The 20224-nt window shown below is 48.5% G+C and overlaps 2 protein-coding genes across 9 annotated transcripts in view; both read left to right on the top strand.

The window, feature by feature from the left end:
• LOC307091612 (uncharacterized protein) overlaps positions 1–14772 on the top strand; it is a 43447-nt gene extending 28675 nt beyond the window's left edge. For 3 of the 4 annotated variants that reach the window (XM_079759248.1, XM_079759247.1, XM_079759249.1), the window contains 3 exons: positions 12265–12321; positions 13776–13880; positions 13968–14772. In XM_079759248.1, coding sequence (XP_079615374.1) covers positions 12265–12321; positions 13776–13880; positions 13968–14053 — 248 coding nt within the window. In that variant the 3' untranslated portion in view covers positions 14054–14772. The remainder of the gene's footprint in view (positions 1–12264; positions 12322–13775; positions 13881–13967) is intronic. The other variant, XM_079759250.1, reaches the window with a different exon arrangement.
• A 976-nt stretch (positions 14773–15748) lies between these two features.
• LOC307091606 (uncharacterized protein) lies at positions 15749–19801 on the top strand. Of its 5 annotated transcripts, none has more exons than XM_079759239.1 (7): positions 15749–16002; positions 16902–17213; positions 17783–18040; positions 18136–18261; positions 18630–18675; positions 19049–19147; positions 19416–19801. In XM_079759239.1, the coding sequence occupies exons 1-7, from the start codon at positions 15954–15956 to the stop codon at positions 19780–19782; spliced, it is 1257 nt and encodes a 418-aa protein (XP_079615365.1). In that variant the 5' UTR covers positions 15749–15953; the 3' UTR covers positions 19783–19801. The 5 variants fall into 5 exon arrangements, with proteins under 5 accessions (XP_079615365.1, XP_079615369.1, XP_079615366.1 ...); XM_079759240.1 differs by having other exon boundaries at positions 15755–16002; positions 18630–18743; XM_079759242.1 differs by lacking the exon at positions 15749–16002 and adding an exon at positions 16268–16359.
• The last annotated feature ends 423 nt before the right edge of the window (positions 19802–20224 follow it).

Genomic DNA, 20224 nt, shown 5'->3' with positions numbered 1-20224 from the left:
GATTACTCTGAAAAGACATGTTTCAAAAATATCTGACGCAAAACAGTACAGTCCACCCCAATATATGAAATCATCAATAGGAAAATGGCAAATAAATCAAAACGGTAAAATAAATCAGCAATCTGTATGGCACGGTACTGCTATAGCACATAAAAAGATTTGTGCCACTGTGACACACTGTCCAGTGTACAGTTATTACTTCCCTGTAATACTCTCTACCCTTGCAAACTGTGAACCTGCTTCATGGAGCGATGTGGTAGGCAGGACGGTCAGCGGTTCGAAGAGCTTGATAGAAGTCTCGGGTCACGGCACCAATGTAACTGCTGTGTGCCCGTCCCGCCAAGAACCCACACGTAGGCTGGATTGGATGATGGCTCTTTATGTGGTAGCCCAAGCAGAGAGCCCAAGCAGAGAGCCCAAGCAGAGAGCTGCAATGAGGTAGATGCGCACACACAATATATGATATAGCACTTTCACCGGAATCGACATCCCAAGCAGAGAGCTGGAAAACTGCCCAAGTACATCACATCTTGACATTTTACGACTACAGGAAATGCATTTCAAGATGTGACTTAATACAATATAAAGATCTTTAACAGAATACTTTTTAACATGTGATCGTATAGTGGTTTTAACCTAAGAATACAATATATTCTTAACTTATTTCTTTAACAAACATCATCCTTTTATTATATATTTATGAAATAGAAAAAAATACAATAGAAAAATACAAAATGCAAGACGCAATGTTAAATAAATAATTAAACTACGTAACGGCACCCCCTAGTGGTGACTATCAAATTTAACAGGCCACGTGACGCCATGTTGAACATGGCGGACAAAATGAACGAAACGCAACTTCATGGCACATTTAACACACATAGTTCAACAATTATTACCTGCAATGAGGAAGATGCGCACACACAATATATGATATAGCACTTTCACCGGAATCGACATCTACAGGGGGGAATAACAATAACTTCAGTGCAAAATAATAATACTACTAACATGAGCAACAACCAATACAAAACGGAAATGCACCAAGATAACATCTCGATGTTTGCTGTAACATGACATAAGTCTCACGTTAGCTTAAGTGTAATTTATAATACTTTTGCAGAGCAACATCAAATCGTGGCTTACCCCAAGCACAGAGCTGGAAAACTGGAAGAGCATCCGGTTTGCAATCATATATATAGATTTAAAGGTAACAGTAGATGGCGCAATTACTCTCATTGCAGGACAATTCAATATACAGGCTATATACACATTTTAGTAGGAATTTCAATAAAATAATTAAAGTATTTCTTATACCCGTTACATATGTATGTACGTACGTACGTATGTACGTACGTATGTGTATGTATAAATGGTTGCCAGCGAGGGAAAAATACATTGAGAGAATGAATGCAAGGGGCTTGGACAGCAGTTGATTCATCACATGACCGGTCACCATTGTCTCCCATAGGGTTCATTTATGTGAACTGCACATCTAATGGAACACATATATCACAGTGGGTGCACTGAGACAACAATACATTATGCCCTATGTTGGGAAAAACGGTCTGTCTAGTTACTGGACCAGATAAAATGAGACGGAGAGGTAATAAAGTCTATCGGCACGAGGACCTTGGATTTATTAAGTAAAGTGGCAACGGTTATACAGAGTCATAAGCGTGAGAAATCGAATATGTCTAAGTCCCTAATCAGCGCTGATGGTTCGTCCGGAGCTTCGCCTCCGTGGAAGGTCTGCTTCGGAAGAAAGTGAAGAGTCTCAGAGTGATACAGTTTTATGCTGTATCTCCTCGTGATGAGGTGTGTGCGTTTGAGATGTGTGTGGTTCTGTGTGTTTTTACTTGACCTTGGTTCCCAGGCTCTAGTGTATGCATGTATATCTTCTTGTGTTCCTCCTTACGGGGGAGAGTTTCAGAGCATTCATCCGTTGTGGTCCTCCCGTCCTTGAGGATGACTGGTGCATTGTCTGAGTGTCTACTATCTGCCGGGAGGAGACACGGGGCCCTGGCTCCGGCCCTGACCTGACTATATTCTCATGTATGTGTTATGTGTTAAAAGTTGACTATATTATAAGGTGACTGCCATGTGATGTGCTCATTAAGCTAAAGTAGGAGTTAGCTATATTTATAATGTACATGTGATGTGCTCAGCAGGTTATTTTGCCCCAACATATCCCCCTCAAGTCGTCGCAAGACGACTTTTACTCATTAGGGGTACGAGGGATAGGACTCCAGCGCGGGACTACCATCATAACATTATTAAACAATAACAATATAAACGCAACAATCACAAATACACTAACGATCACAGGAAAGAAATGTAACCACGAAACGTGTCCCTAAATAATAGCGAAGATATGAGGCAGATAACGAATGGCAATCCCCCTCAACCCATCCCTAGAAGACCACACACTAAGGATGTGAGGAGGAGTTGACTGGTCGTGTTACCACAAGCAATCACACGCATGGGGCATCCAGGGTAGGCCCGGGGCACGGGAACAACTGAAACCATGGAATAGTCCTGAGCGTCATCATGGGCAGGTGGTCGCAAGGCGCCACCTGAGCATTAGACCCTTTTATTCAACTGCGCTCAGGACCTCGTCTGATAAACGGGCAATCAAGGCCCCTGGAATCTCGCCCGTGTGAATCCCCGAGCTCCATCTAGTGGGACAGCGATATAAACAACAACATTTACGTTCCCGGCGTCGGTTGCGTAGACGCGGGCATAGATATGGGAGCGGCTAAAAACAGTGAAGCGTACAGAAGCGAATACAGCCAGGGGTGCCCTCAAGCCTTAAGGGAGCGGGCCGCAGCCCCTGGTACCGGAACGCAGATCCCTGGTCCGGGCGTCGTGGGTGCTTCAGGTGGGAGGGGGGTGATGCCGTTGGCGGGGACGGGAATGGGGCAGCCCACCTGGAGAGGTTACTAGCACGTCACAGGCGGGGGGGGGGAAGAGGGAAGGGGTGTTGCGGTGGGGTGTCAGCCGACGGTGATGGAAACAGGACGCCGGGGCCGTGCATCTGCAGAGGCCACTCGCACTCACGGGTAGATGTCCGGCTCGGCGGGGACACAGTCGTCGGCGGGGGCTGGGAGTGTCTCTTCGGAGGCGTAGGTTGGGAGTGTGTAGGGGAGCTCGTCCTCAAAGTCAGAGGCTGCAGGGCGAGGGAGGGTCCCTTGGAGGTCTGGTCGTGCTCGGAGTTCCGACAGGATGCGAGGCGCGCAGTTGTGGGGGGTGCCGTCTGTGTCTGCGGGATACTCTCCGGTCATATTTACTCCTTTTGTTGAGTAGCTCACCGAGGGATCTGTCAGGGCCTCGGTCAACCGGATCTGGGTAATGGCAGCCGACAGGGTGAAGAGTGAGCTCCCCACTGCAGCCTTGACTCCGTGGGTGGTGTGCACTACCGTGGGGTTGTTCATGGTGAGGAACTGTGTCTTCCGTAGGGCGATGGCGATGGCCATGAGATGTCTGGCACAGTGAGGGAGTCCTAGGCCCGGAGTGGGTAGGGCCGAGCTGTGATAGAGGAGGATCCTTCGGGTGCCGGGCTTTGCCTGCCAGAGGGTGGCCGCTACATTTCCGTTTCTCTGTGTGACGTCCAGATGGAAGGGGGCCGTATAGTCGGGGGCTTGGAGGGCGGCGGCTGAGTGGAGGGCCTGTTTCAGCTGATGGAAGGCGGTGTCTTTTCCTGAGTCCCACTCCAGCGGGGCCCGTAGGTTTCGGGCCCCGGCTGTGGTGACCATCTGGCGGAGTTCGGACGTTCGCTCTGTGAATTCCGGGAGGTACTGGCGGCTGTAGTTGCACAGGCCCAGGAAGGCCAACATTTGCCGAACCGTGGCGGGTTTTGGGTAATTCAGGATGGTTTCTCGGGTATCCTGGGTCATGTCTCTGGTATCTTCTCCGATCAGCCTCCCCAGGAATTTCACCCTGGGCCGGACAGCCTGTAGTTTGGGCCGCTTGACCTTGTACCCTGCTTTCCCTAGGGTTTCGAGCAGGGTCTTGGTAGCATCCACACAGGTTTGTCTGGTACGCGTGGCGAGCAGGATGTCGTCTACATATTGAACCATAACCACTCCGTCGGGAAGTACAGTGTCCTTGAGGTCCTTCCGCACACAGTCGTTGAATATGGTGGGGGTCGATCGGTACCCCTGTGGCATTCGGGTGTAGGTGAGTTTTTCTCCCCTCCAGGTAAAAGAGAAGATGTCTTGTGAGTCTTTGTTCAGGGGGATGCAGAAGAAGGCGTTGGCCAGGTCTATTGCAGAGAACCAGAGGTGGTCGGGGTTAACCACGTGGAGCGCCACCTGCGGGTTTGGCACCCTCTCGGGGGGTCCTTCCGTGGCGTCGTTTATTAGGCGGAGATCATGGGCCATCCTCCACGTGAGTCCGTCCGCCTTCTTCACTGGGAGAATCGGGGTGTTCCAAAGGGACTGAGAGGGCCGGAGCACTCCTACCTCTTTGAGTCCCTGTATGGTGGCAGTGATCCCTGCTTCTGCCTCGGGTCTGACCTTGTATTGGGGCTGATGAATCGGGGTTTGATCGGGTTTGAGAGGTATTTGGATGTTGTGTTGGGGGGTAAACCCCATGTCGTAGGCGCCGGTGGCCCAGAGATTCTGAGGGAGGCCGTCTAGCATGATCTTTACGTCGGGGTCTTCGGCTTCCAGGGGGCTGGGGGTGTCGACCTCCTCCGGGGCGAGCGGTCGGTCGCACTCCACTCGTTCTGCCACCCCCCAGGAGGCCGTTTGGGGGAAGGAGACCCGGATCAAGCCTTTGTCAGGGGCTAGGTGAATGTGTGGGTTGTCGGTGGGGGCCCACTCTCGTACTTGAGTCGCTCGGCAGACCATGGGCCCCAGCTTCATAGCCGTGTGGTGCTTGGCTACTGCCAGGGTCACGTGTGGTCGGGACTCGGGTTTGAGGCGGTACCAATATTCTTGATCCGGGGTGAGAAGGGTGAGGGCCGCCACCCCCTCAGGTCCGATGAACATTGTTTCGTAGAGGCACTTCTGGCCGGTTCCCTCCATGGTGCGTCTCCATTGTTCGTCGTAGCTTTCGTCTGGGTCTCGAAGGACATTGAGGGTCGTGTGGAGGGGGTCGTGCGGTGGGTAGAAGTCCCCCTGTTGATGGATCCAGGGGGCCCACTCTCGGTATGTTTCTTCTAGGGGCTTGAATCCGTCCGGGGTAGTCATGTTCCGGATCCAATATACGTCTGACGGGGGGCTTCGGGGCGGGGGTTCATGCACCAGCATCATCTGGAGCGGTTGGTCGGCTTCTGTCGTCATTGTAGTCCCTTCGGGGGAACAGCTGATGAGGCAGTTGATTTTGCTCAGGATGTCTCTACCCATGAGGTTGGTGGGACACTTGGGGGCATATAGGAGGGAGTGGTAGAAGGTTTGTCCCAGGATGGTGAGCGGCAAGGGGGTGGTGAAGGGGTTGGTCTTTTCTATTCCCGAGAACCCCATGGTAGTCAGGGTTCGAGTGGAGAGGGGCGGGATTTCATGGTTCAGGTCCCCGATGGTGGATACTGTGGCTCCGGTGTCGACCATGAAACGAATTGGTGTTTGGTTTACGAGTCCGTCCACCATTGGGGCTCCCGTTCCCAGGTTCACCACCTGGGTCCCTCTCGAGGCTCTCGGGTCCCGTCAATATTGGCCGTTGTATCCCGGGTCCTCCCAGAGAGGGTACATCGGGGTCCCGGGGTTTGAGGCATGTGTCGGTCCATTTCCAGGGTTACCGCGGGTCGGGCCGGGTTGCTGCTGATGATCCTGTTGGTCGTGTTGCATCGCTGGCTGTCCCGCTTGGGGGCACTCCTTCGCCCAGTGTCCCATGAGCCCACAAATGAAGCAGGGGTAGGACCGGGGGTTTGTGTTTGGGGTCCGGCCTCTTCCTCTCCATTTGAATCCGCCTCTTTGTTTGGACTGTTGGTTCTGATACATCCCGGGTCCCGTCTGTGTTGCTGGGTTCGAGGGTGGGTGTGTGGGGTATGGATACGATGGGTACGGGTACGGGTACGGGTACGGCGGGGACTGGGGCCCCCATGCTTGAGCGGGAGGGGCTTGCATCTGGGTCGGAGGGGGTCCGCTGGGCTGTACCAAGGGGTTGGGGGCAGGCAGCGGGGCCGGAGGCGTGGCCACTTCGAGGGGCATGATCTCGGAGGCGTGGTCTTTGTTGGACTCCTTCTTGTCCCGGTTGTGTTCCTGGGTTGCTTTCTTGACGTCCATGCGCAAGAGTCGTTTCCTCAGGTCGCGGTCTTCTTTGACGTCCTCGTCCTCCCGTTCTTGCTCCAGGTTCACGTGGTGTGTAATGGCCTCCTCCCAGTCCATGGCGTTCATTCTTCCGAGTCCAATCACTGTTTTGAGGCCTTCGCGGGTCTTGGTGCAGAGACCCGTCTCAACCGCGATCCGGAACATGGCCTCGGTGGCGGCGGAGGCTCCTGGTCGGGTTCCGAATCCGTCTTTCCATCGTTCAGTGGCTCTTGTGAGGTATTCGCCCGCTGATTCACTGGGTTTTCTTTTCAGGCCGGTCATGCATGCTGCTGAGTTCTGAGGGGGGTATAGGCCCCTCAGGGCCTCCCACCATATGGGGCGGAAGGGGTCGAAAGGGGAGTCGTCCGGTTCTCTGGTGGTTCTGGCTGCGGTTTCCACGTCGTTCACTGCCCGGGGTCCTTCTCCTCTCATGAGGACCGCTCGGATGTCCCCCATGGTGAGCCGGTCAGCTGTGGTCAGTCGCTCGAGGTTTCTGATCCACTTGCCCGCCCCCTGTTTGATCGGGGGAAGGTCTTCCACTAGTCCCTTGAGGTCGCGGTGGGTCCAGGGAACGTACATCGCTCGTCCTGCAGGGGTGTCCATTAGTGGGAACATCAGTCCTGGACCCTCATCCAGGTCGCGGTTCGTCCGGCGGTCGAGGGCTTGGCTCCGTTGTGTCGGGGGGCCAGCTTGTGGAGTGCTGGTGATGGCCAGGGTCGCGATCGGGGTTGCGGTACTTCGGGCTTGTGATCTGCCCGGGCCAATTGTCCTGTGGATTGCGCCTCTTCCCCACCTCTGATCTCTGCCTTCGCTCCTTTCCCGCAGCTGTCGAGACAGGAGATGGACTTCTGTCTCGATGCCGAGGGACATTCTTTCCAGCGCTTCTTCTTTCCATCTCGTTCCCACTGGGTCCCACTCCACGGTGTCTGCGTCTTCTTCACCTCTTTCGTCTCTTTCCTCGTGTCTTCCGTGTCTCCCCTGGGGAATCCCGGAGTGTCTTCTCATTTCTGTTGTTGCTACTGTCACTTCCGTTTCTTCTTCTTTAGACGATAGGTTGATCAGGAAGGAGGCCAAGTCCAATGTGTTGGCGCCAGGTACGCCGATCCGCGTACGCATCCTTTCTGCTTCCGGTTGGGCTTCCCCTGGTGTTGTTGGCCTGGTTTCGGGGGCCTGGGCTTGGCTGTAGCTGGAGGAGGGGGGTGTCCAGTTCTCGGTGCTGGATGGTTCTTGCCCCAATGGCCCGGTCCTTCCTGGTATCATCGGGCATGGGGAGGGAGCTGTTGTCAGCTTCGGGCTTTCCTTGCTTTGTGGGTGGTTTGTCCTTGTGAAGTGGACCCCTTCTTTGGCTCGTTCCGGTTCCGGGGGGGGGGGTCTTTGCCAGGTCACCGTGACCGGGGACTGAGATGTGGCGTGGGTTATTTCGATAACTGGGCACATGAGATGGGGGGACCCGGGAACCTGGAAGTCGGTCGGGGCATAGGGGAGGGAGTGGTTGTACGGAGGTGGGCGGGCCTGCTCATCGGCCTTCGGTAGGGAGGGATAAGGTGAAGCTGTCAGGCTCGGTTGGGTAGGGGTTACTTGGTCCGTTAGGAAGGGATTCCTGGAGGAGGGGGCTGGTTTTAGGGTGTGGGGCGGGAGGCAAGAGGCCAATGCTTTTAATACTAAGATTCTCTTTTGTCTTTTCCGGTCTTGGGTTTCGAGTGCATCCGTTCGTCCCGTCTTGGCTCCGGCGTTGTCGCGACGGACCTTTGCCCGCTCATACTGGCTGCCAATGTACGCGTGTATGGCGGCCCGGCCGGTGTGGTCGAGGGGTCCCATTCGGATCACGCCCTCTTTCTGCCAGGTTTTAATGTAGACATCACATCGGTTCTCCCATTTCTTCCGGTCTTGGCCTTTCAATATTTTTCCCGGTTCAGCGTTGAGGCACAACCAGCCCACCGCTCTGGTCCGTTGCTCGTCCGACATGGTGGGTGTGTTCGCCGTTCCTTAGCAGCCTGGTGTGGGGGTGGTCGGGGTCGTGGACGCCTTTGCACTGGAGGCCGGGTGCGGGGAGGTTTGTCTTTTTATCTTTATTATTCACCGGGATAATTCTTCTAGCAGGGGGTGATCGAGAGTCGGGGTTGGATTGGTATTGATGTTGTCCAGTGGGGGGCAGTCTAGTTAGGGAAGGGCAAGGTTGGAGTGGTCCAGCAGGGGGCAGTCTAGTTGGGGAAGGGCAAGGTTGGAGTGGTCCAATAGGGGCGCTGTGGCTTGGGAAGGGTAAGGTTGGCGTTGTCCAGTGGGGGGCAGTCTAGTTGGGGAAGGGTAAGGTTGGAGTTGTCCAGTGGGGGGCGCTGTGGCTTGGGAAGGGTAAGGTTGGAGTGGTCCGGTGGGGGGCGCTGTGGTTGGGGAAGGGTAAGGTTGGCGTTGTCCAGTGGGGGGGCGCTGTGGTTGGGGGAGGGTAAGAGTTGGAGTGGTCCAGCAGGGGGCAGTCTAGTTGGGGAAGGGCAAGGTTGGAGTGGTCCGGTAGGGGGCAGTCTAGTTGGGGAAGGGTAAGGTTGGAGTGGTCCAATAGGGGCGCTGTGGCTTGGGAAGGGTAAGGTTGGCGTTGTCCAGTGGGGGGCAGTCTAGTTAGGGAAGGGCAAGGTTGGAGTGGTCCAGCAGGGGGCAGTCTAGTTGGGGAAGGGTAAGGTTGGAGTGGTCCAGTGGGGGGCACGGTGGTTGGGGAAGGGTAAAGTTGGAGTGGTCCAGCAGGGGGCAGTCTAGTTGGGGAAGGGCAAGGTTGGAGTTGTCCAGTGGGGGGCACGGTGGTTGGGGAAGGGTAAGGTTGTAGTGGTCCAGCAGGGGGCAGTCTAGTTGGGGAAGGGCAAGGTTGGAGTGGTCCGGTGGGGGGCGCTGTGGTTGGGGAAGGGTAAGAGTTGGAGTTGTCCAGTGGGGGGCACGGTGGTTGGGGAAGGGTAAGGTTGTAGTGGTCCAGCAGGGGGCAGTCTAGTTGGGGAAGGGCAAGGTTGGAGTGGTCCGGTGGGGGGCAGTCTAGTTGGGGAAGGGCAAGGTTGGAGTGGTCCGGTAGGGGGCAGTCTAGTTGGGGAAGGGTAAGGTTGGAGTGGTCCAATAGGGGCGCTGTGGCTTGGGAAGGGTAAGGTTGGCGTTGTCCAGTGGGGGGCAGTCTAGTTAGGGAAGGGCAAGGTTGGAGTGGTCCAGCAGGGGGCAGTCTAGTTGGGGAAGGGTAAGGTTGGAGTGGTCCAGTGGGGGGCACGGTGGTTGGGGAAGGGTAAAGTTGGAGTGGTCCAGCAGGGGGCAGTCTAGTTGGGGAAGGGCAAGGTTGGAGTTGTCCAGTGGGGGGCACGGTGGTTGGGGAAGGGTAAGGTTGTAGTGGTCCAGCAGGGGGCAGTCTAGTTGGGGAAGGGCAAGGTTGGAGTGGTCCGGTGGGGGGCGCTGTGGCTTGGGAAGGGTAAGGTTGGAGTTGTCCAGTGGGGGGCGCTGTGGTTGGGGAAGGGTAAGGTTGGAGTGGTCCAGTAGGGGGCAGTCTAGTTGGGGAAGGGCAAGGTTGGAGTGGTAGGGGGCGCTATGGCTGGGGAAGGGTAAGGTTGGAGTGGTCCAGCAGGGGGCAGTCTAGTTGGGGAAGGGCAAGGTTGGAGTGGTAGGGGGCGCTATGGCTGGGGAAGGGTAAGGTTGGAGTGGTCCAGCAGGGGGCAGTCTAGTTGGGGAAGGGCAAGGTTGGAGTGGTAGGGGGCGCTATGGCTGGGGAAGGGTAAGGTTGGAGTGGCTAAACTTTTGGCGGAGGGGGAGGTGTGGCTTCGGACTGAGCGAGAGAACTCAAAAAATGGCGGCCCTGATGCTATAACTCTGTGTGGCCTGTCTAACACACAAGAGCGGATGAGAGACTAGGGGGTAACTTTTGTCACTCTTGGAGGAGGAGAACGAGAAAAAGGAGGAAAAAACAGGGGGGAGGGAAGCAAAAAACAACAACAGGGCCTATAGACGTTATTCAATACATCCAGATATTCTTTATAGCCAATAATCGTTATCTATCTTTATTGATTAATCTGCGTCAATCAGACTAAACCGTCAACCAACGCGGCAAAGAGATGTTGTTTAGTATTGTGGTTTATCTATGCGACAGGTCCGGCAGTAATTCAAAGAAACACAGTAAAAGAGATATCATTTATCCTTGTCAACTTGTCTAGGTCTAGTTTTAACGGTTCAAACAGTAAATTGAAGCGACACAGTAAAAAAGGTTATTTATCATTGTCAATTTATCTATTTCCGCTGGTTACGCCATAGAGCAACGCAATACGTCAGAGAGACATTTATTCATTATTATCAATCTATCTATTCCTACATTTACCCGTTTTAACGGACAAAGATAGAGCGGATCACGCATACACACCCACTGATTCACTCACAGATTCCCTCTTTCTCGCAGACGCACCCAGAAACATATCGACAGACTTCTCATTCTGTGTCCCGCACCCACAATCATCAGACACAGCAGAATAGCGTTAAGCATAGCAAAGCAAGCAAGCGTTGCACACATATTTCCATATTTTAGCCGGCCCAAAAATACGCTCGCTCTCTTTCTTTCTCTCTCTCTGGGCCTCTTACACACACACACACACACACACACACACACAGCCACTCCGTCTCTCTCTCTCTTATTCTCGCGCATACACACACTGTTTCCTTTGCAAAGGGACTTTAACCCTGATAAAGGACTCTAAACTTCTCACCACATAGAATTATTTAATACACAGATTATTCCATCTGGGTTCCGAACCCGGCCCAGGCATCCCTCTGAGTCCACTCAATGGCTCAGGCATATATTCCATCTGGGTTCCGAACCCGGCCCAGGCATCCCTCTGAGTCCACTCAATGGCTCAGGCATATATTCCATCTGGGTTCCGAACCCGGCCCAGGCATCCCTCTGAGTCCACTCAATGGCTCAGGCATATATTCCATCTGGGTTCCGAACCCGGCCCAGGCATCCCTCTGAGTCCACTCAATGGCTCAGGCATATATTCCATCTGGCCATCGGTAGTCTTGTATCACTGACCGATTCTTATAGGCCCTATGGTCTCGAGGGTATTCTTTCACCATGCAACGAGCCGATATTCGATGTGTCACGCATTCGGGGTCAATCGGGTTTTACGGGGAAATGCTGGGGTGCAGTCCTATTAGTCCCCACGAGATATCCCGTAGCGAACCGTTCTCACAGTCTCATCTCCTAATGTGGTTCCTATATAACTATGCAGAGTTTGGATTTTATCAACAGGTTCTGCCTACCTTTTGTTGGGCGATCGCGAGGTGAGACTGCAGGAATCGGTCCGGTTCTCCGGGGTCCCGAGGCCGTGCCGCTCTCCGTCTCTCGTTTCCCAGTTGCGGTCCAATTCAGAAAAAATCACGTCGGGGTCACCAATTTGTTGGGAAAAACGGTCTGTCTAGTTACTGGACCAGATAAAATGAGACGGAGAGGTAATAAAGTCTATCGGCACGAGGACCTTGGATTTATTAAGTAAAGTGGCAACGGTTATACAGAGTCATAAGCGTGAGAAATCGAATATGTCTAAGTCCCTAATCAGCGCTGATGGTTCGTCCGGAGCTTCGCCTCCGTGGAAGGTCTGCTTCGGAAGAAAGTGAAGAGTCTCAGAGTGATACAGTTTTATGCTGTATCTCCTCGTGATGAGGTGTGTGCGTTTGAGATGTGTGTGGTTCTGTGTGTTTTTACTTGACCTTGGTTCCCAGGCTCTAGTGTATGCATGTATATCTTCTTGTGTTCCTCCTTACGGGGGAGAGTTTCAGAGCATTCATCCGTTGTGGTCCTCCCGTCCTTGAGGATGACTGGTGCATTGTCTGAGTGTCTACTATCTGCCGGGAGGAGACACGGGGCCCTGGCTCCGGCCCTGACCTGACTATATTCTCATGTATGTGTTATGTGTTAAAAGTTGACTATATTATAAGGTGACTGCCATGTGATGTGCTCATTAAGCTAAGGTAGGAGTTAGCTATATTTATAATGTACATGTGATGTGCTCAGCAGGTTATTTTGCCCCAACACCTACGGCAGCTGTGGAATTCAACTTCAATATAATGGGTAAGCAGACTACCACATAAATATATGATAAATGCGGTTTTATGCTACAGACCCTATGGTATCTGTCGTATAAAGGCCGGGACGAATTTCAAATTATAAATATGTTCACTTTATTTTGAAAGTAGAGACCGGCGCGATTCCCATTGAAACGAATGGCACGGTGATTATTCTTCGAAACGAGAGCTGTTCAATTGTGGAAAATGAATTAAACTGTAATCAGACAACGCGGTTATATGCTATAGACCCTAGCGTATCTGTGGTATAAAGGCTGAAACGAATTTCGAATTATAAATATGTACAATCCATAACGTTAGCTCTCTCTGGCTCATAGCTCAGCGGACTAGAATATCTCATAGAATCATTGCTTGTTGGCCGGAAACGGAAAGGGGGGCTGTTCACGTTTGGTTGTAGTCTTTTCGCTCGGTTCTCCGTCTCATCAGTAGGGCTATAACCGAGCGAAAAGACTACAACCAAACGTGAACACCCCCCCTTTCCGTTTCCGGCCAACGAGTAATGAGTCTTCCAACAGAAATCAATGGGATTTACAAAATGCGCTAAATGTGCAATAAAACACGATAGAAACCGTATTTCACTACGATACTTGATTCAACCACTCTATATCATCCCAGACAAACCACAAAGGGGGCTCAATGTTCAAAATACCGGAAAAAAACGAAAAGCTCACAGCAACATATTGAAAAAAAGAACTATGAACTAGTTCATTTTTTGGAACTGTGAACTGTGCACTTGGTTCTATGAACGTCTTTACTGTACCGACAGCGATATATTGTTTCACTTCTTATGACAAATGTACTTATTGTAACAAATGCACTTATTGTAAGTCACTTTGGATAAAAGCGTCTGCTAAATGCCCTAAATGTAAATGTAAATGTAACTTAGTTCAAAATTTTGAATTATGAACGTTTAACTGAACTAGTTCATTTTAAGATTTGTGAACTGATCTTTGAACTAGTTCACGAAGAAAGTGAACTTTCCCAACACTGCCATTAGGCCTATGTAAATCTGACGTGAAGATAGTGATGTCAATCTGTTAACTGTAAATATATATACAATAATTCTCATTATGTATGTAGATATTCGCATATGGATATAAAGATATCTTTATATATACAGGGCTGATAAATCATTAAAGGGTAACATAGCAACCATTATGTTGATAAAATGTGAAGATATGAGGTCAGTCTGCATTCCCGTTACTGTATGTATGTATGTATGTATGTATGTATGTATGTATGTATGTATGTATGTATGTATGTTTGTATGTATGTATGTATGTATGTATGTGGGTGCACAGGGACAACAATACCTTATGCAGCGAGTTAGAAGCTAGAGGCGTCAATATGAATGGAAAGCAGACCTATATGTATACATATATGATATCAATATGTATTCATAAATGTTTGTTCTCTGTGCCATTCTTTTCCTTGTGACAGACCCCATCCCTTTCATCGCTCGTTCTCTGGCGGTGGTGCTGTTGCCCCTAGTAGCATTAGGAGTCTACTGGGCCCTAAAGAAGAAGAAAACCTCCAGACCTCGAGGTACCAAGTGTCTCTTTGGGTCAACTGTTAAACACAAACTTTACTTCCTGTGCCGTTTTCTCATTGTCTAATGTTCTGTTTGTTCAGACATCGCGCTGTCCTCCATGGAAGTAGATGATGATGTGCCGTACATAAACGTCTCCGGGGCGACCGGGAGGGCAGGGGGAGAGTGAGGTGGAGTACGGGCCGGTCGAGGTGGCTCCAGGCCCCGGGCGGACGCTGGAGACCAATGTGGACGAGTGTGTGACCGCTCAGCCCCGGAGGACGAGGCCCTGAGAGCTGCCAACACCCAGGAGGACGCGGACAGCGCTTTAGACAGAGGGCCATCAGCCCACTGACCTTTGACCTGCCAGGGACACTTCTCTCTCTGCATCTGAAAGGCCACTTCGTTGAACTCCTTTGAAAATGTCAATGTTTATTCAGCCATTGTTATATTCATGTTTATGTTCATCAAGCCGTTCAGTTTAAACCGTGTAGTTTCCGTCATTCATCAAATCTCAACTATTATTTTTATTATTAATAGTGTCTATTTTTTCCTCCTTTGTTGTCCACGGTGGCTTCCTGTGTCATGGATAGAAACTGAAACAATCAAATACTTGTGATAGCTTGATCCCTGAAAGCCTGCGTAACTCTTAACATAGAATAACTAGGTATGTGTTTTATACTATTCTGCATGTGTAACTTGCTTGGATGCATGTGTGCAGTCTTCATAGTCAACAATTTATGTTTACATTTCCTGAAAATGCTCTAGTGTAATTGTTAATCGATTGCTATACAAATGGAGAACATGACACGTTTACAATGCAATACTGCCCCATAGCGGCTAACCTACGCCACTTCCATTTCGGTCAAAATTGACCACGTTCCTTTGCCTTGGCATTTTTTCTACCTAAATATACAGCGAAGATAATGTATGAACATCTGAGACCTTTTAGTCTCAGTTATCATATTTAATATATTTGCAGTTAAAATATATATTGATGAATGTGTAAATATATTTTGAGAGAACAAGCACTGGCGACTGGTATTTTCTCAACTCGATTTATTCTAGTCCAGATTAATTTTCAAAGTAAAATGATAAAGCTTGAAACATAAGAACTGATTGATATTGCTTTTAAGTAGGGCACAATATAAAACCTCAAATTAATAATTGTTATGATGCCCAAAATGTTAAAGAAAAGAGACAGTCTTGTGGATAATGTACCTTACCTAAAATAGAATAGAAACATCCTCATTACTTGTGACTCAAATAGTTCAAGTGCTGACACCTCTGCAGATAGAGTCAAGGCCGCTTCATGGGAACCAATGAGATGGGGAAAACACTTCTGCTGTTTTTGCTTCCCTGCCGTCTCTAACTTCCCCCGTATGGCTCAGATTGCCCTGATAACACAATCCCTAACAACTAGACTTACGAGCAAGACTCCACCAGCAAAGAATGAAACAGATTGCTTCTCATTGACAGTACAACAGAGACATTAAGGTTTAACCTTCAGTTCAGTCATTTAGCAAACACTGTCCTCCAAAGTGACTTAGTCTGATTCTTTTTCCCGAGTCATATTAATAAGTAGGGAGGTAGGGCTTCTTGCAGCGGTGTTTGGACCCTGAACCTTTGGGCTGGAACTCCAACACCCTGCCCTCCTCACTGTCTTACCAAAGCTTTTATAACGGTAGACTTCAATTTAGCTTTTGTTCCAACCCATTCATCTCATTACTGAGAACAAATTAAAATGACACAAGAAAACATTTCACCAACTCAGTCGTATTTATTGGGAGAATTTTAACATGAATTCATAATTGATTTCCTAATTTCTTTCTATTAATAATTATTGATTTTAGGGGATTATGAGATTATTATGGGATCTTTGAAGATGCCCAGTCACCCAGTACTGTTTAACGTTTTCATCCTAACAAGGTATTGGTCCTTTTAGTTTGGTTGCGGTGAATATAAAGTTTGCTGAGCGGTTGCACAACTTCCACTTTTGCGATGACATATGGGTCTCATATAGGCTGGGGTGTGTGTTCCTGTAAACAGGCTCAAGTCCTGGACTCCACTGAGACCACACTGAGGTCGAGATGCTCAACATGGGGGCTGTGCTGCTGTTACTAATTGGTGTTACTGATGGTGAGATCTTTATGGCATTATAACTGTTTTAAATCTTCATGTATTTTATCGCATTTAGTCAGCTATAGTTTTTTAGCTATTGGTTCATAAGTAGTTGCTTTTCAATATTTGTTGGGTCAAACTAATTCATCATTTATCGTATTGTGGCGACCACGGGTGTGGTCGCCATGTTCCGGAGCCGCGGGGATTCTGGGAATTGGGTTGTCAGTTGACAAAAGGGGTTTTGTTATTTTATTCTGTTGTTAGGGTTAAGTGGGGTTAATGGGTTCGGGATGTTATATGGTTGTGTGTTCTATTAACATGTTCATTTTCATTATTGTTGACACCGCCACCGAGAGTGACGTGTCCGTTGTAGAGGTGAGCTACTATTTGTGTAGTCGTTCGGATAAAAACAAACTCGTAGTCGTGCGGTGTAAGGGGCGCGAGAGTTGTACTAAACGGTTGAACCTGGTCTCCCGTCTCGTCCTTCCCGTGCTGTTCGCCACAGTATGTAAATTCTGGATAAATTGAGTCCTTTTATTGTTAAATTTCAATAATCCTTACTCTGCCTGTTGCTTTGTGACTTCCACACAATGTGAATTCCCCTTTGTTATTGCAAAACACAAAAGTGTTAGCACATATTATCGAGTGTATTCGGGGTACGGTTGGGTATTTTCATGACAATCATATGGAAATTATTTAAATCAAATCCAAAAAACTTAATGAAATATTAAATGTTTGAACCTTCAACATATATGAGTATAATGTTCCTCTCTGCAATGACACTCATTGTATTCAAAATGTCCATCCCTCTTATAGTAATGTTAATAAGAGTTATTACAGTAATAGTGAGCGGTGGTCTGTGAATCTCATTGAGATACATCTCCTGTATTGTTTTATTGTCCTCTGTAAACCTCCAGGTGTGAAGACCTTCTGCAACGCCACACAGCCACACATCACGACCCAGTGCTTTGGCTCTCTGGGAGGAACCGTGGAGGTCCAGCTGCCTACTCAGACCTCACAAGATGATCACTACACACTGAAGAAAAACGGTGTCACGATTTTATCAGACCGCATTCAGACAACAAACATTCAATATTCATTTAATTTCAGTACTGGAATACTTACTATAAAGGACACTGACAGGACAGACAATGGTCAATACTTAATGGAAGTACATAATGCAAATGGAACGGAATTAGAAAATACGAAATGTAATTTAACCATTCAAGGTGAGTAACTATATCTTATTTCGGTAGTAGTAGTTATTTAACCAGGGTTAAAGATGAGAGGGAAACAGACGGTTTTTGCTGCTGTTTCCCTCTCATCATCATTAAGGATTCATTAACGTCATTAAGGATCATTTAGACGTTAACCTCTGACTTCATAGCTCTTATAGAAACAGTGTTGGCTTTCAGGCTCCATGTTAACATGATCGGTAATGTCACATGATAAACTGTACTTTGTGAATGTTTTTAAGGCCTTTTCTAGCTACTCTTTAAACGTTCCCTCTGCCCATTTGTTATTAATGCTGTCAACATTTGATGTAAAGAGGGGGCTGTGTTGCTCTACTTTACTTTAGAAGTGCTGAGGGTGAAAATGCTGTTTATTCAGCTACTGCCCAATTTGTGTATGTAGTCATAAAATATGTCAAGCCCAGTAAACACTAGTTAGTCTGGGAGCAGAGGGGTTAAAGAGGTGGATTCTTCTAGTGTATGAACTTAGGTTTTTATGAGTGAATAACAGAAGGTTTCTGTTCAGTCAACCTGTGAGACTCACCTCCTCAGTCGGTTTCCCTTAGCCCCGGTCTCCTCTCCCCTCCTGTCCCGGGAGTGTCTGTCCCGGGGACAGCAGAATGTGTCCTGCTCGGCCGGGGGGGAAGGACTCCTCTACAGCTGGAGTCTAGACGGACTCCCGCTGAACGACCCGCGTCTCCTCTCCGGACCGAGTAGCGCTAGTGACGTCACTCTGGAGCCGGGCCGGTCGGGACTGCTCTCCTGCTCGGTCCGCAACAACGTCAGCCACGCCGCGGCTAACATCACCTTGTCTGTGTGTGACGGTGAGTGACAAACACAACGAGGGAAATGAATGAAGGGAGCTTGGATTCAGTAGCAGTTGATTCATCACATGACCGGTCACCATTGTCTCTCATAGGGTTCATTCATGTGAACTGCACATCTAATGGAACACATATATCACAGTGGGTGCACAGGGACAACAATACCTTATGCCCTGAGGCAGCGGTCACTGATGGACCAACAGACCATGTCAATAAAACGGGTAAGGAGATTAAATGGACACAAACCATTAGGCCTATGTAAAGCTGACGTGAAGATAGTGATGTCAATCTGCTAACTGTAAATATATATACAATAATTCTCATCATGTATGTAGATATCTGCATATGGATATAAAGATATCTTTATATATACAGGGCTGATAAATCATTAAAGGGTAACATAGCAGCCATTATGTTGATAAAATGTGAAGATATGAGGTCAATCTGCATTCCCGTTACTGTATGTACGTACGTACGTACGTACGTATAAATGGTTGCCAGCGAGGGAAAAATACATTGAGAGAATGAATGCAAGGGGCTTGGACAGCAGTTGATTCATCACATGACCGGTCACCATTGTCTCCCATAGGGTTCATTTATGTGAACTGCACATCTAATGGAACACATATATCACAGTGGGTGCACAGAGACAACAATACATTATGCCCTGAGACAGCTGTGGAATTCAACTTCAATATAATGGGTAAGCAGACTAGCACATAGATATAAAAATAAAAAGGCATATATATATATATATATATATATAAATAGCTGTAATCAATCATTTCATGGAATTTAATAACCACCATAATTAATGAGACATAAAGATAATGAAGATAATGATGCTATAGTCTGCCTACCCGTTAGTGTGTGTGTGTATGTATGTGTGTGTATATATATATATATATATATATATATATATATATATATATATATATATATATATATATTTATTCATGAATATTGTCCATATCATTCTTCACTATGCCATACTTTTCTCTGTCACAGAGCTCGTCCCTATAATAGCTGGCTCCCTGTCAGCGATGGTACTGCTCCTGATAGTAGCATTGGGAGTCTACTGCGCAAAAAAGCACAAAACCGCAAAAGGTACGAATCCCCTTTGCTGCGTCCTTAACAATGTACAGTTTAATGTACAGTACAATGTACAGAATAATGTACAGTATAATGTCGCCCTAACGTTACGGTCGAACACTGGAATGTAGCGGAATGCCGACCGGTGTTAGGAGGTCATTCTGGAAGGCGATACTTCAACACCAAGAGTCATTCTGTTTGGTTCTCACTATTGTTTGGCGTTCTATTCTCTCATTTCCTCATTTGCTCTTCCTCTCCATTCGTCCTGCTCTCCTCTCCGCAGACACCATGGAAGCGGAAGATGTAACCTACGCAGACGTCTCTGTGCTCCAGCGTCAGGGGCAGCGGACAGGGCAGCGGACAGGGCAGGGGGAAGGGGAGGTGGAGTACGGGCAGGTGAAGGTGAATCCAGGCCCCAGGCGGACGCTGGAGACCAATGTGGACGAGTGTGTGTACGCTCAGCCCCGGAGGACGAGGCCCTGAGAGCTGCCGACACCCAGGAGGACGCGGAGCCCTTTTCAACTTCTTTACTGGCACTCCCATCGTGGCTTCTGAAAGGCAAAGTCATTGGCCCCCAATGTTCTGATGATTCAGCATTCATTCTTTTTGGACATTCTGGGGGAAATTTTGTCTATGCCGACATTAAATAATTTATTATGCTTTACATCACATCTGCCTTCATGTTAATTATTGTATTTTGTTATTTTAATTATTTCAATATCTAAAATGTTCCTGTAAATAAAAATAAACATATATATATATATATATATATATATATATATATATATATATATATATATATATACTTATGTGGGTGCATGAATACAGAATTCAAGTGCACATTTATTCATTTTAACAAGCCACCAAACACAGTAGTCCTATTCGATACCGGGGGTTCAAAGGTTGACAGATACTATTAAAACCATTCTCACGTCGTATAAAAATAGGCTATGATCCATCACAGTTTGTGTCATTAAATCACATGAGTCTCTGTTGAGGTCCTCCATTTTGTTCTCGAAACATTAGCAGCAGATGGCGGCTATCAAAGAAGTTTGCTAACTCCAATCCTGATAGGTCTGTCATCAAATCAAC

Source organism: Pollachius pollachius (genome assembly GCF_949987615.1).
Source record: "Pollachius pollachius genome assembly, contig: scaffold_84, whole genome shotgun sequence".
NCBI lineage: Eukaryota > Metazoa > Chordata > Actinopteri > Gadiformes > Gadidae > Pollachius > Pollachius pollachius.
This window is presented reverse-complemented; position numbering and strand designations above follow the sequence as displayed.